Here is a 16,010-nt window from a genome sequence, read left to right on the forward strand (position 1 = left end):
GGAGAAAATGGAAATTTGACACCTTTTAAAATGACCGCTGATGTTGAAAGATTTCCTTGAAAAGACTGCACCGGGGGAAAATTGAATGGGAAAATTATGTAATACAAAGCAAAAACTAATACAGCCTTGAGGTTTGTGCTGGAGAACTACATGTTTGGAGGGGCTAGGTTTGTGTGTCATAGACCAAAGTAATGCAGAAAGTGGCGTCAACTGATGTGTACATACAATGAGAGTGTTACCACTGATCTACAGCTATCCCATGAGAATATATGTCATAATCATACTTTATTAGCCAAGTATGTTTTGGAACATACGAGGAATTTGATTTGCCACTGCCATACCATTAAAAAGCAACAACACACAAAATACATTTTAACATGAACATCCACCACAGTGACTCCTCCACATTCCTCACTGCGATGGAAGGCGAAGAAAAAGTTCAATCTCTTCCCTTTGTTCTCCTGCGGTCGGGGGCCTCGAGCCTTCCGTTGACGGGGCGATCTTGGCTCCCGTAACCGGTGGCGGGCCCTCTGCGTCGGGGCGATCAAGCTCCTGCATCGGGGGGGGGGGGGATGTCAGCTCCCCGCGCCAAGCGATCGGGCTCCGGGTCGGGGCTGGTTGAAACCTTCTGCGACTGGAGGTTTGTGACTTCGATCTCTACCCGAGACTGCGAGCTCCGCAGTGTTAAAATCAGTAGGCCGCGGTTGGAGCGTCGATCCCAGTAAAGGGATCAGTTCTAATGGTAAGTCCATGCCCCCGAGGTGTGGCTCAGTCAGTCCCGAGCAAGGCCTCCAGCTCCGTGATGTTAGGCCGCAGAGATACGATCCGGAAAACAATCACATCTCTGGTAAGGTGAGAGACTGAAAAAAAGTTTCCCCCAACACCTCCCCCACATAAAACAAACCAGAGAACATTAACACAAACTTTTAAAACACACTAAAAATAACAAAGACAGACTGTTGGCGAGGCTGCCACCGGCAGCGCCCCCCCTGGTGGTATATGGAAGTCTACGTGTACGGAATTCCAAAGTGAGACCAAGATCTTTGAAACCACATCCCTTAATATCCCAAATGGCTTTGCAGTTGTTCAGCAAGATGGGGAAGGAGGAATAATTAAAATCATTCAGCACACAGCCTATTCATTCCAGTGGGTATGCACTTCTCTCCACTCATCTTTCAACACTTTTTGTTTCTCGTGGTGGGGTATAAAGTTATAAAGATCTAATTCAGTAAGCATGCTGGTGGCCTAATATCTATGCAACTATTTTCTTAAACCACATTAAACATTCTAGATACCAATTCCAGTAAAAGACTCACCTTAGTAGTGCATGTTGCACGCAGTGGTTCTACAAGCCTGTCCAATCTCTGCAGAACTGCACTGGGACTGACAGTTGACAATCGTGCTAACATGATGAAAGTCAGCATCTGCAAGATAACAAAAAACAAATTAGAAAGTAAAATTCAGATTTACTGGATCGGATAGTAATGCAAGATGACTTAACATAGTCAATAATTAAAAGTTGGATTGCCGTGAGCATGGGCATCTGAACTTGAACAGGCACAGACTAGAGGGCTGATCACCACCTCTCTCTTGCAGGATATTCTAACAGTTCCAAGTACAATTCCAAAACAAATCTTTAGTCATCCCTTGACGAGCAACTCTCCTGCACAGCTGTGTCCAACTGCAGCTCACCTGGCTTTCACAGATATGTCCATTTACCTTGATGTCATAATGATCCTTTAATCCATCTTCCACATGGTTCAGAAACTCAAAGATGTCCAACCGATCCAGGCAGCTATCCAACAAAGTGTACATGCATTCAAAGGCAGCTTTCCGAATATCAAGTCCATCATCCACTGTGTGTTTGAAAGGTCCCATTTCTACCTGGAGAGAGATTTAAAGAAACAAATAAGTAGAAAATGGAAGTAAAAAAGTTGTTTAAAAAGAAATAGCACCCACCATTCGTGCTAAATCAGTTATTTTGAAGGAACAAAATAGAATGTACAGAATTACATGGCCACAGTCCCAAACTCTTAACATATCCTCACAGTTCTCAATTTTGCAGCATAAGCTGTATAATTCTCAGACCAAACATAGAAGGTACAGCAGCAGAAATCAGTTACACCTCTTTTACATTGTAGAGATTTCTTGCAACTAAGGGAAGTGTAGCCGGGTTTAATTCAGCACATCCATGGTAATGAGAAGGGGATAATGGGTCTGTCCCACATAGGCGACTCTTTAGGCGACTGCCAGTGACTAGTTTTAATGGAGTTCACCTACGACACCTGGCGACAACCTACGGCAGCAAAATCTGTCGCCACTGTCAGCGAAAAATGTTCAACATGTTGAAAAATTTGCAGCAGTCAACCGAAGTCACCCAAACAAAAAAAAAAATCGCCAAAGTGGGACAGGCCTATAAAACTGCCTCCTCACTTACCTGCTCCAGAGCTACGTGCAATGGCAGTGCCTCAACCCACTTTGTTGTTGCAATTGGAGGACTGCAAGATCGAGAGTATTTGCCTTTTCAGAATAATATCCTCTATCTAGGCCTGTTCATCAGACAGCAGCCCATGGGGAACCCAGTAGGTCAGTTATAGAATATTAGGAATCAGAAGCTCCGGATTCAATTCCCACCCAAAGCACTTCAACATAATTCAGGTCGACACCTTGATGAAATACTTCAAAAACAGCAATGTAACCCTGAAGCCTGAGCCAACAAATTGTTGCCTTGTCACAAAGTGGAACTAATTCTTGATTAGTAAGGATGTCAAGAGTTATGGAGAGAAGGCAGGAGAATGTGGTGGAGAGGGAAAGATAGATCCGCCATAATTAATGGCAGAGTAGACTCGATGGGTCAAATGGCCTGATTCTGCTTCTTTGACTTATGACACAGTTTTGAAAAGCAAGTAGGTTTAGTAAGGTTTAAGAGGGAACTGCAGATGCTGGAGGATTGAATGTGGTACAGAAAAAAGCTGGAGAAATCAGATGCAGCAGCATCTATGAAATTAATGGCAGAGTTTCGGCCCGTCTGAAGATGGGTTTCAAACGTTGGCCTGATTCTCGCTTCTTTGATGCTTATGCACCCACAGTTTTCCAGCTTTTTTGTGTAACCTTAGGTTTTGTAGTGTCCTGGCCAACGTTTCTCCTTAACTCGTAATATACTAACAGATAATTGCTCATGGGATCTTACCTTGCACAAATTGAATACCGCATTTGGAATGGTGTTCTGGTACCTTTACCCATAATGAACAAGCCTTCTGTGTGTCACACATCCTTTTTTCTCCAGAGAGGCTGCTGACCGCTGAGTTACTCCAGCACTCTGTGTCTACCTTCTGTGAGATGTGCTTACCTCTCTGATGAGCTCCTTTCTGACCTTGGTTTCCTTGTACAACTGTGGCAACACAGTCTCCAGCAAGTCCCTGATCAACGAAGGCTTGTTGTGAGCTGCACAGTTGAACATGACCAAGGCAACACGCCTAACATTGAGATCCGGGTCCTCCAGAGTCCGCAAGAAATCGCCTGAAAAATAAAATTACATTTTGCAGCTCAGCATAGTTTAAAATACCTTTTAAAAAGAAAATAATCTCCCTAATAGTTGGCAAGTTTCTGCAGTGTACAGAGTTGCAGAGTCTACCTAAACCTGCCAGCTAATGGCGAACAATATAAATCACTAACCATTTCCCTCAAACTGAGATTATCAATTAATTTCAATGAGAATTTGAACTACGAGTGGGTCTTGGCAGAGAGCTGGCATAGACTGCTCCATGACAAAGCAAGGTAGCTATGCTTCACATACATTTGTTTTGAACTGTAACATGGGATTGACACACCATGTATTGAGCTCAGTAGATAGAAATCTGTCCTCACACTTAACAAGTATCATGGTGACAACTTGAATTTGAGAAGAGGCTTGCACTCAGCCCAATGCAAAGTTACTTGCCAAAATAAGCTAATTCTGGGGTTCATAGAATGATTACAGAATGGAAATCAGCTCTATCCAAGAGCAATTCAGCTAGCCCCACTCTCCCATAGTCCTGCAAATTATTTCCTTTCAGATATGTATCTAACTATTTTTTTAATGTTACAATTGTATCTGCCCCCATTAGTACCTGTGTGGATAGATTCAAACCCCTAACCAGTCAGTGCATACAATAAACATTCTCTCTCAACTCTGCCCAAACCCTTCCAATTTCTAATCATTAAATATTCTTGCCACCCCTTTCCCCAGATTTTATAGTTTATCCAAAAATCTGAAGACCCATATACCAGAAATAATATTGGGAAATCTCTTCTGTAAAGCCTTCACATCTTTCCAAGAATATGTCTAGAAAGGGACACAATATTCTACTTGTGGCACAACCAGTGCTTTAAAGGTTTGGAATGTCTATCTCACTCTTGCATTCTATTCTTCTACTTGAGAACTTCTGGGATCCTATGTGCATTCACATATCCTGTATCACAACAAAGAAATTACATCAAATTTCCAAATTTATTTGTATTGGATTGCATTACCTGAACAGAATTCACCAACAGATGTTAAATTTAGGACAGAGAATATACAAGTTAAGAATCACCAGATCATGTTAATGTTCAAGATGTTTACACCCTTGGCATTGAATATTTTAAGGCAATCTAACCATTATTCGACACACCGAAACCGAAACAGATAGGTGCAAGTCTCCAGACTCTCCCCAAAAGCCAAAGGATTGCTGGCATTGGAGGACACGCATGGCTCAGTAAACTCAGGGGCCTGATACACTGATCAATTACAATTTCTCAGAAGCCAAGCATACTGGAAAAAATAAATTACAACGGTATATGGTACAGAAGATAAATGGTGCGATTAATGCATCATAAGATATTTCCTATTCAGAAATCTCACCTATGCAGCTCTTTAGTAATGGGTCAATTGCTTGTGGATGGTCTGAGATCGTAAACTTGACAGCAGTCACCACTGTGCTTCGTGCATAGGCAGAACCTACGGATGGCACAACGGAAAATTAAAAAGATGAAACACAATGTACATCAATTTTTTTAATAAAACATATGACATTTTAAATACAAATCTGGGACAAATTCCTTCACAATTTCAGTTCGAACACAAATTTGGCTAAAGACTGATAAAAAGCAGAAGTAGTGAGTTTAGGAAAAGAACAGGCAGACCGCTCACTCAACATTAATGGGCCATATTGGAAAACAATGGCTGTTAAACAAGTAAACGTATTTCATTTTGAAACCACAAACAGATGAGCTTATTTTGACTCTTGGAAGCTCACAACTAAATCAAAGGTCTAAGAGAATCAACCAACTGTTATTTGAAAATAACCTGCAATTTGGGATTTTTGCTCAAAAACTAGGGATGCTGAATTGAGAGAAGCAAAGATAGATGAGAGACAAATACCTGATAAATCCCTGACGTATAATTCAAAATCATAGGTAGACAAAAGTGCTGGAGAAACTCAGCTGGTGCAGTAGCATCTATGGAGCGAAGGAAATAGGCAATGTTTCTCCAGCACTTTTGTCTACCTTTGATTTTCCAGCATCTGCAGTTCCTTCTTAAATAATTCAGAATCATGTTTTGTATCGCAATTAACCAAAATGTATCAACCTGATATACACAATTTGTGTTTCAGGATGTGGACACTGCTTACAGTGCCAGCATTTATTTTGAAAATCCCCAATTGCCCTGCAGGACTGGTGGCAAGAAACAATCTTATTGAACTGTTTGAAATCCTTATGGGGAAAGGGGAAGGTAAAGAGTTCCAGTATTTAGACTATGTGAACTTGAAGGGCAAGTGATATATATCCGAGCCAGGATGGCATGTAACTTGGAGAGGAAACTTGGTGACAATGTTCCCCTGCACCTGCCGACTTTCTTTCTCTTGGTCATTGAGGTCAAAGGTTCGACTTGATTTCTCTTCATGGTTCATCCTAGTTCTGATATCTGCATTTATTATGCCCCACTGGGCTATAACAATATTGCTCAGTGATAAACTATGAGCATAGAAAGAACACGTGAATTGCCTGGTTAGTGACAGAAGTTGGGCTTCCCGAGTAGCATTTACAGGAAGAAAACTCAGGTTAACATATTAACAATGAGGCATATATTCACCACTAGCATTATTGCCCCCAAATCATTAATGTGTTGAATTTTCACCCCACGTTTTCTAGACCAACATTACATTCTGGAACTCAGCAATTCATTTGTCAGGTGCATTAAACAGAACTCCAAAAAGGTACCTCAGGGTAATGCAGAAAACTCAAATGGCATTATTTTAAAGTCAAATGCAATCTTCCCGAGCAATTTGGTCCAATTGCTAATCTTCAAATAGAATCAAGTCACTGACAAGCATCAGCCCAAGCTTTGAAATACATTTTACAGCAATCATGGTATTTTTGAACCATGTTGTGCACAATTTGACTTAGATTTCTAACATGAAAACTAAAATTATATGTAGACGTACTTAATTGATTATAACACATGTTGGGATATCAATTGACCATGAAAAGCAGATATTTTCTCACCCCCCAAACGATATCACAGGCAATGATGGCCCAATTCTATGCAGCCATCGTAGAGTCTGTCCTCACCTTCTCCATCATGTTCTGGTTTGGCTCAGCCACCAAGCACGACATCCGGAGGCTGCAGCGAATCGTCCGATCAGCTGAGAAGGTTATTGGCTACCACCTTCCCCCCATTGATGAACTGTACACTGCAAGGGCCAGGAAGCGAGCGGGTAAGATCATCTCTGACCCCTCTCACCCTGGCCACAAACTCTTTGAATCACTTCCCTCTGGAAGGTGACTCTGGACTGTCAAAGCTGCCACGGCCAGACATAAAAAAGGCTTTTTTCCACGAGTAGTAGCTCTACTCAATAACCAAAAATCTGTAGCCTCTTTTTGCTCTGGTATTTTATTTAATTCACATGTTTAATCAATAATGTTATATTACTCTACAATGTTTTATTATTAATGTTTAATGTTTTATGTGTCATTCCTAACTGTCACTGTATGTCGGTGTCAATTGCGGGCAGAGCACCAAGGCAAATTCCTTGTTTGTGAATACTTGGCCAATAAACTTATTCATTCATTTATTCATAAACTTATTCATTCATTCTGATGCATCAGGTGCAACAAATTATTTCTATACTCACCAGATGTAAGTTGTTTCTTTAGCCTGGGTAGCAAGTGGGATGGATCAATGAGGGTTAACTTTCCTAAACATTCAGCCACCACATTACGAGTTCCTTCTTCAACGCACTCGCAGTTTTTGAACAGCAAAGCCCAAATGTCTTGAATGTAAGGTTTTAAACTGTCTGCTGAGGAAGAACTAATAACCTCTTTCAGCGAATGCAGCAACAAGTACTGACGCTTGGGCTGACCACTGATCTCCTTGAGAATGAAAGGAAGATAGTCACTGAGGTTTCCCACGCTGATGTTCCCTAATGCATAGGAAGCCGCCGACTTTACTTCTTCACTAGGTGATGAAAATGCTTCAAGAATGACCACCTTGAGCTCTTTGTGTGCACCCAAGTTCATGGTGCGGCCTATCTCACCCAAGGAAAGTAGAGCCAGCAAACGAACTGAGTCAGAGGATTTGGGATTCTTCACCTCTTGAACAAACTGGTTCACCACTGAACTGGCATCCTTTGGACAAGCTGAAGTAAGCGCTGCCACGCATTTCGCCACAGAGTAATAGGCTTGCTTGTGCAAAAGCACAGGACCACCTGACTGAGCTGATGAATAGATGGTTCCTGTCAACTGCTTGAGTAGCTCCATGTACCCCATGTTGGGAGTCTTGGATATGACCAAAGCCTGGAAGAAGTCCAAAATTGCATTCAGAGCCCCTCCTTGCAGCAGCGGTGAGTGAACCAGGTTGAATAGCTCAATCAGAATTGACCCACCGATCTTGGAAACAGATGAAGGGTAGACTTTGGCTAGAGACGTCAAGAAGGTGATAGCCATCTGGGAGACATGCATGTCACTCTCCCCAATGAGGGACGGAAGCTCCTTCAAGACTGACTCAATCATCATTGGCTTTAGGCTGTCACTGTAGTTCTTAATCAGGATATCCAGTGCAGCAAGGGTGCTTAATTTTAATGCACGTTGGTTCTTCCTTAGAAAAGAGGCCAGGATGGGAACTGCTTCACCAAGAATAGGGCGCAGATCAATTTTTAAAGGAGAACTTGCAATCAGTGTCAAAGTCTTGACTGTGGTCAGTCGTGTGATTTCATTCTTCAGTCGTTCAAGGAAGATTAGCAATGTGGGATTCAGGTCAGCACCTAGACTGTCTCCCAGATTACAGATGATTTGCCCCGTACAGGCAATTGCTCTCTCCTTTACTTCCTGGTCAATATCTGCTGCTTTTAATCTCTTCAAAGTGTTACTAAACAAATCCTTTACATATGGCTTAGCATCGAACGAACAAGGTTTGCCCAGTGGACGGATCACCTCTATAAGTTGTTGAGTCACCAGCAGAGCCTCGGAGGTGATTTTGTAAAAAGGGTCACTGATGCAGGCCACCGTTGGAGGCAACAAAGTCTTAACATGGGGGTGAAACACTTCTGGGGGATGATTGCAGAGAATGACATGGAGGAAGGTCAGTGCATCAATCTTCATGTTTGAGGTACTTGATTTGTCAGTAAGGGAGTAAATAATGCCTGTAAAATAAAGAAAGTGGGATCAGTTCATTGTTTCTGAGCAATCAAATATTATGATTCAAGCTAGACAAAATTGTTGGAGAAACTCAGCGGGTGAGGCAATATCTATGGAGCGAAGGAATAGGCGATGGATCGGGTCGAAACGCTTCTTCAGACTAATGTAGGGTGGGGGGGGGTGGAAAAAAGAAAGGAAGAGGCGGAGACAGCAGGTTGTAGAAGAGCTGTGGAGGGGAAGGAGGGAGAAAGCAAGGATTACCTGAAATTAGAGAAGTCAATGTTCATACCGCTGGGATGTAAATTACCCAAGTGAAATATGAGGTGCTGCTCCTCCAATTTGCAGTGGGCCTCACTCTGGCCATGGAGGAGGCCCAGGACAGAAAGGTTAGATTCGGAATGGGAGGGGGAGTTGAAGAGTTGAGCCACTGGGAAATCAGGTTGGTTAAAGTGAACCGAGTGGAGGTGTTGGGCGAAGCGATCGCCAAGCCTGAGCTTGGTCTCACCAATGTAGAGCAGTTGACACCTGGAACAGCGGATGCAATAGATGAGGTTGGAGGAGGTGCAGGTGAACCTCAGCATCACCTGGAAAGACGGCTTGGGTCCTTGGATGTAGTCGAGGGTGGAGGTAAAGTGACAAGTATAGCATTTCCTGCGGTTGCAAGGGAAAGTATCAGGGGAGGGGGTGGTTTAGGTGGGAAGGGACGAGTTGACCGAGGAGTTACAACAGACAATAGGTGCAGGAGTAGGCCATTCGGCCCTTCGAGCCAGCATAATTCATGGCTGATCATCCCCAATCGGTACCCCGTTCCTGCCTTTTCCCCATATCCCCTGACTTTAAGAGTCCTATCCAGCTCTCTCTTGAAAGCATCCAGAGAACCTGGCTCCACCGCCCTCTGAGACAGAGAATTCCACACACTCACAACTCTCTGTGAGAAAAATTGTTTCCTCGTCTCCGTTCTAAATTACTTGCCTCTCGTTCTGAAACTGTGGCCCCTGGATCTGAACTCCTCCAACATCGGGAACATGTTTCCTGCCTCCAGCGTGTCCAAACCCTTAACAATCTTATATGTTTCAATAATATATCCTCTCATCCTTCTAAACTCCAAAGTGTACAAGCCGAGCTGCTTCATTCTCTCAGCATATGACAGTCCCGCCATCCCACCACAGACAGACCGGTCTCTGTGGAAAGCAGAAAGGGGAGGAGATGGGAAGTTGTGGCCAGTGGTGGGATCCTGTTTGAAGTGGCAAAAATGTTTGAGAATTATCTATTGTCTGTGATGGCTGGTAGGGTGGAAGGCGAGGAAAAGGGGGGCTCTGTCCTTGTTACGAGTAGGGGGATGGGGAGTGAGAACGGAGCTACGGGATTATAGAGGAGACCCTGGTGAGAGCCTCATCTATAGTCAAAGAGGGGAACCCCCGTTCCTTAAAGAATGAGGACATCTCCGATGCCCTGGTTTGGAACACCTCATCCTGGGTGCAGATGCAGCGCAGACGGAGGAATTGGGAGTAGGGTATCGAGTCCTTATAGGAAGCAGCGTGGGAAGAAGTGTAGTCCAGATAGCCATGGGAGTCAGTTGGTTTGTAGTAGATGTCAGTCAGTAGTCTGTTACCTGCGATGGAGATATTGAGGTCAAGAAACGGTAGGGAGATGTCGGAAATGGTCCAGGTGAATTTGAGTGCCAGATGGAAGTTAGTAGCGAAATGGATGAAGTCATTGAGTTCTGCATGGGTGCAGGAGGTAGCACCAATGCAGTAGTCAATGTAGCAGAGGTAGAGTTCGGGGATAGAGCCATGGTACGCCTCGAACAAGGATTCAAGCTTATCACCAGAGGTCTCTCTACAAATTCACAGTCCATCCTCAGCCAAACCCAATCTCCTGGCCAACAACCTTGCAGACCGTGCCAAGATAGAAGTAAAAGCATTTGGTACATCATCTTTTTCTCAAATTTACAAAACTTTACATAGGGATCTTCTTTGCAAATTATCTATTTCAGATAAGAACATTACGCTCAGTCATTATCCACACTCATTCATACCTGGTACCAAGGCTGGTATATGTTCTGACAAGCCTCCAGGCAGGACACTAGCCAGTTCGGTTAAAAGGTTGAAACAGCCTTGACGCGTCTTCATACTCTTCTCCTTAAGCTGCTTGTGTAATGCTTTCACTATGCTAGGTACCTTCAGGAAAGAAAAGCAAAAGGGAGCACGGTGGGCAGAAGAGGGAGGGGCAAGGGAAATAGAGGCGAGGGAAGGTGGAATGGAGAGGGGATGAGGAATTAGAAGTGAGAGAACAAACATTTTCAAAGTTATATCAAGTTACTTATATGATGTAAACAGAACAAGCACACCAACAAATAGCAAATATTTGAGAAAAAATATTCGAGAGAAAGAACTACACATAGAATGCGGGGGTATTTATAATCACAAACCCAGCTCAATGGAAACCATGAGACGCAAGTAAATGTCCTTGATATTCACATGCAACTACATTAAGATACTTTCGTGTGCAACTCTTGCAATTGCACATGCGTATCCCAAGATTAGCTCAACAAGTAATGCTTGCTAATGAATAGCCCATCTGAAAACAGTAAATATCTTGTGCAACTCAAATCCAATTTTTAATATCCTATGCAAGTGATTAATAAAGTATTACCCTGAGTAACTTATAAACAATCCATTGTTTGGTAACTAATTTCCTATCCGCTACCTTGAATCACATTCTCAATCTGCTACTGGGGGAAAACGTATATAGCAGAATCCAATTCCCAACCTGCTATAACTGCCAGTAACTGATTGATATGCTGGCTATGTTACACATTTACAATCTATATTAGAGTTTACTGCTTATTGCGATTACACAGCAGATATTAGCTCCTTATGTTTACTTGTCACCAAGCTTCCTATCCCATCCTAAATATCCTCTGATCTCACCTTGAATACAACGTTGAACGAGCACCCGATAACCTACAGAGGATTCTAACCAACCTTGAATGAATTAATTGCCCCTCCACTCAATTCCATATTGTCATTATAATCATCTAATTTAGAGATAGTAACCCCTGCTCCTCAGCTTTTCAGGTAGAGGAAGCAGCCTCTTGGCACCTATCTTATAAATCCTGCTCAGAGCTATGCATTTTTCATAATAACTTTCAATCTTTGAAACTGTACGGAATATTGTGTCACAACTTTAAAATAGTGAGTGTTCCATCACATATACCATTCCCTGCAATCTGATAGTGGTCTATACAACCACTCAGAATGAGAACATTTCCATCACTCATGTGTTCACAATGTAGCAACATGCAAAGGTAGGTTAAGGCTCACGTGACTGAAATGCATACCTAAAGAATGAAACTCACTTGGTTTTGAAGCATCACAAGGGGCATGTCTCCTTGCTCCAGTTCATCTGCATTCTGCAACCAGCTCTGAACTGGTTTAGTCTGCTTCAGGAGAGACACGTAAGCGTGAAATATATCAGCCTTCACATTCTCTTCCCGTTCCTTGAATCTAATAATGAGAGCTGGCGAGACAGTCTTATAAAACTCCTGCAGCATTTCGTGCCTGGTGCTTATAATGGCATCCAAACACTTGGTGGAAGCTCGACGCACTTTCCAGCTCATGTCATCATCATCCGTGTACTCCTCTTCACTGTCTGATTGTAGAATCAAAATGTAAAAAAAAAAAAGCAAATTCAGGTAACAAAACCATCAAATTCATTGCTAAAATGTCTATCACCATTAATTTTATACCCGACTCCATCACGACATTTCTACAGAGGTTCAATGCAAATTATGTGAAGACCAGCGTAGCAATGTAACAGGCAAGATTATGGTTTGTGCCGTTCACAATAAAAAAAAGTTGTCCCCATTTTCTTTGCAAATATGCATCCATCAAACATCATTACTGAAAGAGGTTATTTGTTCATTTATACATTGCTGAACCCTTTGCTTGAATTGGCAGCCATGAATCAGCACACGTTAAAAAATGGCCATTACACTTTCTGTCAGTAAAGTTAGCAAAAACAATTCCCGTAGCAACAGTTCTCTGGCCACTGGCACTGTTCCTACCTGCTTCAAGCATGCGGTGGTCCATCCCCTCCTGCAAAAACCTAACCTCAACCCCGCCTTGCCAAGCAACTACAGACCTATTTCAAAACTGCCTTTCCTTTCAAAAGTCCTTGAAAAGGTAATTTTAAGTCAACTTATGCCTTACCTTCACCAAAATACTATCTTGGAAACTTTCCAATCAGGTTTCAGGGCCCACCACAGCACAGAGTCTGCCTTGTTGAAGGTACATAATGACCTACTTCTCATCGTTGACTCCGGCGACTGCGCAATCCTGCTCCTTCTCGACCTCAGTGCAGCATTTGATACTGTCGACCACACCATCCTAATTGACTGTCTCCAGTACGGGGTTGGAATTGATGGCACTGCCCTGAGCTGGTTCATCTCCTACCTTAAAGGTAGGAGTTTCTCTACTAACATAGGCAACTCTTTCTCCTCCCCAGCTTGTCTCTGCTGCGGGGTTCCACAAGGTTCCATCCTTGGCCCCATTCTCTCCTTCCTGTATATGCTCCCATTAGGCAAAGTCATTCAAAGGCACGCCATTTCCTTCCATTGCTATGCAGACGATACACAACTCTATCTCCCCCTGAAACCCAACAACCGATCAAATCTACTTAACCTTATTCACTGCCTCAAGATATAAAGTGTTGGATGGCCCAGAACTTCTTCCAACTAAACGAGAGTAAGTCTGAGGTCATCCTTCTCAGCCCCTCGGACTCAATCAAAACAATAGCAGGCCGCCTTGGAAGCCTTACCCCATTACTCAAACCTCCAGTCAAAAACCTTGGGGTAATGTTTGACTCAGTTTTGAAATTTGACAATCAAGTCAATGCCGTGGTAAAAGCTAGCTTCTTCCAGCTTCGGAAGATAGCTAAAATAAAACAATTCCTGCAGTTCGACGAGCTCGAAAAGATCATTCGCCCATTTATCTCCTCCCACCTCGATTACTGCAACTCCCTTTACACTGGCATCAGCCAATCTTCCCTGTCCCGCCTGCAACTGGTCCAAATCGCCGCAGCGAGTCTCCTGACGGGCACCCGAAAAAGGGACCACCTCACCCCGATTCTGGCCTCTCTCCACTGGCTTCCTGTGCAGTTCTGAATAAATTTCAAGATCCTTCTTTATGTTTACAAAGCCCTTAACGGCCCCCACCTATATCAAAAGTCTGCTTACCCACCAAATCACTTCTAGGTCCCTCAGATCGGCCGACTTGAGGTTACTGAACATCCCGCGTCTAGACATAAGCTCTGAGGCGACCGTTCCTTTGCGGTTGCAGCTCCTAGACTGTGGAACAGCATCCCTCTTCCCATCAAAACTGCCCCCTCCATTGACTCTTTTAAGTCGAGACTTAAAACTCATCTTTACTCTCAAGCCTTTCTTGTTGTCCTCTGAGGGAGGGCTCCATGTATGTATTTATGTATGTACTTAATCTATGGACCACTGTTGTATAACGTTAGTGCCTCCACCAATGTAAAGCACTTTGGTCAACGAGTTGTTTTTTTAAATGTGCTATAGGAGGTCCTTGTTCATCAGTCAATGAAAGTAAGCATGCAGGTACAGCAGGCAGTGAAGAAAGCGAATGGCATAACAAGAAGAGTTGAGTATAGGAGCAAAGAGGTCCTTCTGCAGTTGTACAGGACCCAAGTGAGACCACACCTGCAGTATTGTGTGCAGTTTTGGTCTCCAAATTTGAGGAAGGAAATTCTTGCTATTGAGGGAGTGCAGCATAGGTTCACAAGGTTAATTCCCGGGATGGCGGGACTGTCATATGCTGAGAGAATGGAGCGGCTGGGCTTGTATACTCTGGAATTTAGAAGGAAGGGATCTTATTGAAACATATAAGATTATTAAGGGTTTGGACACGCTGGAGGCAGGAAACATGTTCCCAATGTTGGGGGAGTCCGGAACGAGGTGCCACAGTTTAAGAATAAGGGGTAAGCCATTTAGAACAGAGATGACAAAACACTTTTTCCACACAGAGTTGTAAGTCTATGGGATTCTCTGCCTCAGAGGGCGGTGGAAGCCGGTTCTCTGGATACTTTCTAGAGAAAACTAGATAGGGTTCTTAAAGATAGCGGAGTCATGGAATATGGGGATAAGGCAGGAACGTGGCTGATTATGGATGGATGACCGAATGGCCTACTCCTGCACCTATTGTCTAGATTAGTATAACATACTAAGAGGCAAAGCTGGGCCACAAAACATTCCGAGATCACTGTGGGGCGACTGAGTATTCTTTAACTTAACTTGTTTAGAATTCTCACAATGTAACATTCAATCCCAGACCAGGCCACCCAGCACCATCGAATAACAGTACTCTGATGAAAATTTATTGACCCGAAAGATTGACTCCTCTCCTCCACAGCTGCCTGACTTGTCGAGTATTTCAAGCATTTGTTTTATTATTTCTATAGCTACTTTCCTTGATTAAAATGCCCCACTGGCTTTAACAACTGATATACTAATTTCACCCTAAAAACATTAATGGGATTTTCTCTCTTCACTTGTCCTCTTTTCTTCTCGAGAGCTTATTTCTGCATTGACAGAGTTTTTCCAAAGGCCATTGTAAATATCCAGGCAATTCCCCCAAGAGATAGTAAATACTTGCTCATAATTTTGTGACTGAAACTAATAGATTTTTTTGCACAAGATTGTCAAGTGATACAAATCAAATCCAGGTTTCTAACGTATGGATAAGTCAAGGCCTAAATGAAAAGCAAAAAAGAGATTTTACTGGCCACCTCCTCTCCTATGTTCACCCCAAAGCTGTTGATTACAAATTGTTGTTTCATGGGCAATAGAGATTTACAATACCTCACCAGTGGCATTTATTTTTGTCTGAGCTCATGGCTTGAGGTTATAGCATGGTTCACACTGATACTCTCCTCACCTGAAATCCACATGTACCATTATTAACCCTGGATGATTGTCGTCCTTTTACCCAGGAGTGTTGAAAGTATCCCACAATAAAATCAGTCAACTAAGGTCAGCCAGTAACTCAATGGAGGGTCCTCTGGTTAACTATACACAGTATAAATTTGTCATTCTGGCCAGCACCGGAAAAGTCACAAGGCCTTTTCCTTTCCTCTTATTTATGATGCCATTCCAACCATTTAACATTGTTGCATTTTGTTTAGAAAGTATAGAAGTAGGCAGCACAATGGTAGAGTTACTGCCTTCGATTCAGACAATGGGTGCTATCTGTAGATTTTGCATGTTCTCCCAGTGATCACATGCGTTTTCCACGGGTGCTTCAGTTTCCTCCAATATTTCAAAGACATGCGGGTTT

At 43.0% G+C, this 16,010-nt stretch overlaps 1 protein-coding gene across 1 annotated transcript in view; it reads right to left on the reverse strand.

The window, feature by feature from the left end:
- LOC129704568 (cullin-associated NEDD8-dissociated protein 1-like) overlaps nucleotides 1–16,010 on the reverse strand; it is a 34,521-nt gene that overhangs the window by 5,422 nt on the left and 13,089 nt on the right. Inside the window, exons 8-14 of the mRNA XM_055647776.1 lie at nucleotides 12,017–12,309; nucleotides 10,694–10,835; nucleotides 7,155–8,660; nucleotides 4,883–4,978; nucleotides 3,350–3,519; nucleotides 1,720–1,884; nucleotides 1,317–1,424 (exon numbers count right to left, since the gene is read on the reverse strand). Of these exons, the coding sequence (XP_055503751.1) occupies nucleotides 1,317–1,424; nucleotides 1,720–1,884; nucleotides 3,350–3,519; nucleotides 4,883–4,978; nucleotides 7,155–8,660; nucleotides 10,694–10,835; nucleotides 12,017–12,309 (2,480 nt within the window). The remainder of the gene's footprint in view (nucleotides 1–1,316; nucleotides 1,425–1,719; nucleotides 1,885–3,349; nucleotides 3,520–4,882; nucleotides 4,979–7,154; nucleotides 8,661–10,693; nucleotides 10,836–12,016; nucleotides 12,310–16,010) is intronic.

The sequence above is a fragment of the Leucoraja erinacea genome, chromosome 16, assembly GCF_028641065.1.
Source record: "Leucoraja erinacea ecotype New England chromosome 16, Leri_hhj_1, whole genome shotgun sequence".
Lineage (NCBI taxonomy): Eukaryota > Metazoa > Chordata > Chondrichthyes > Rajiformes > Rajidae > Leucoraja > Leucoraja erinaceus.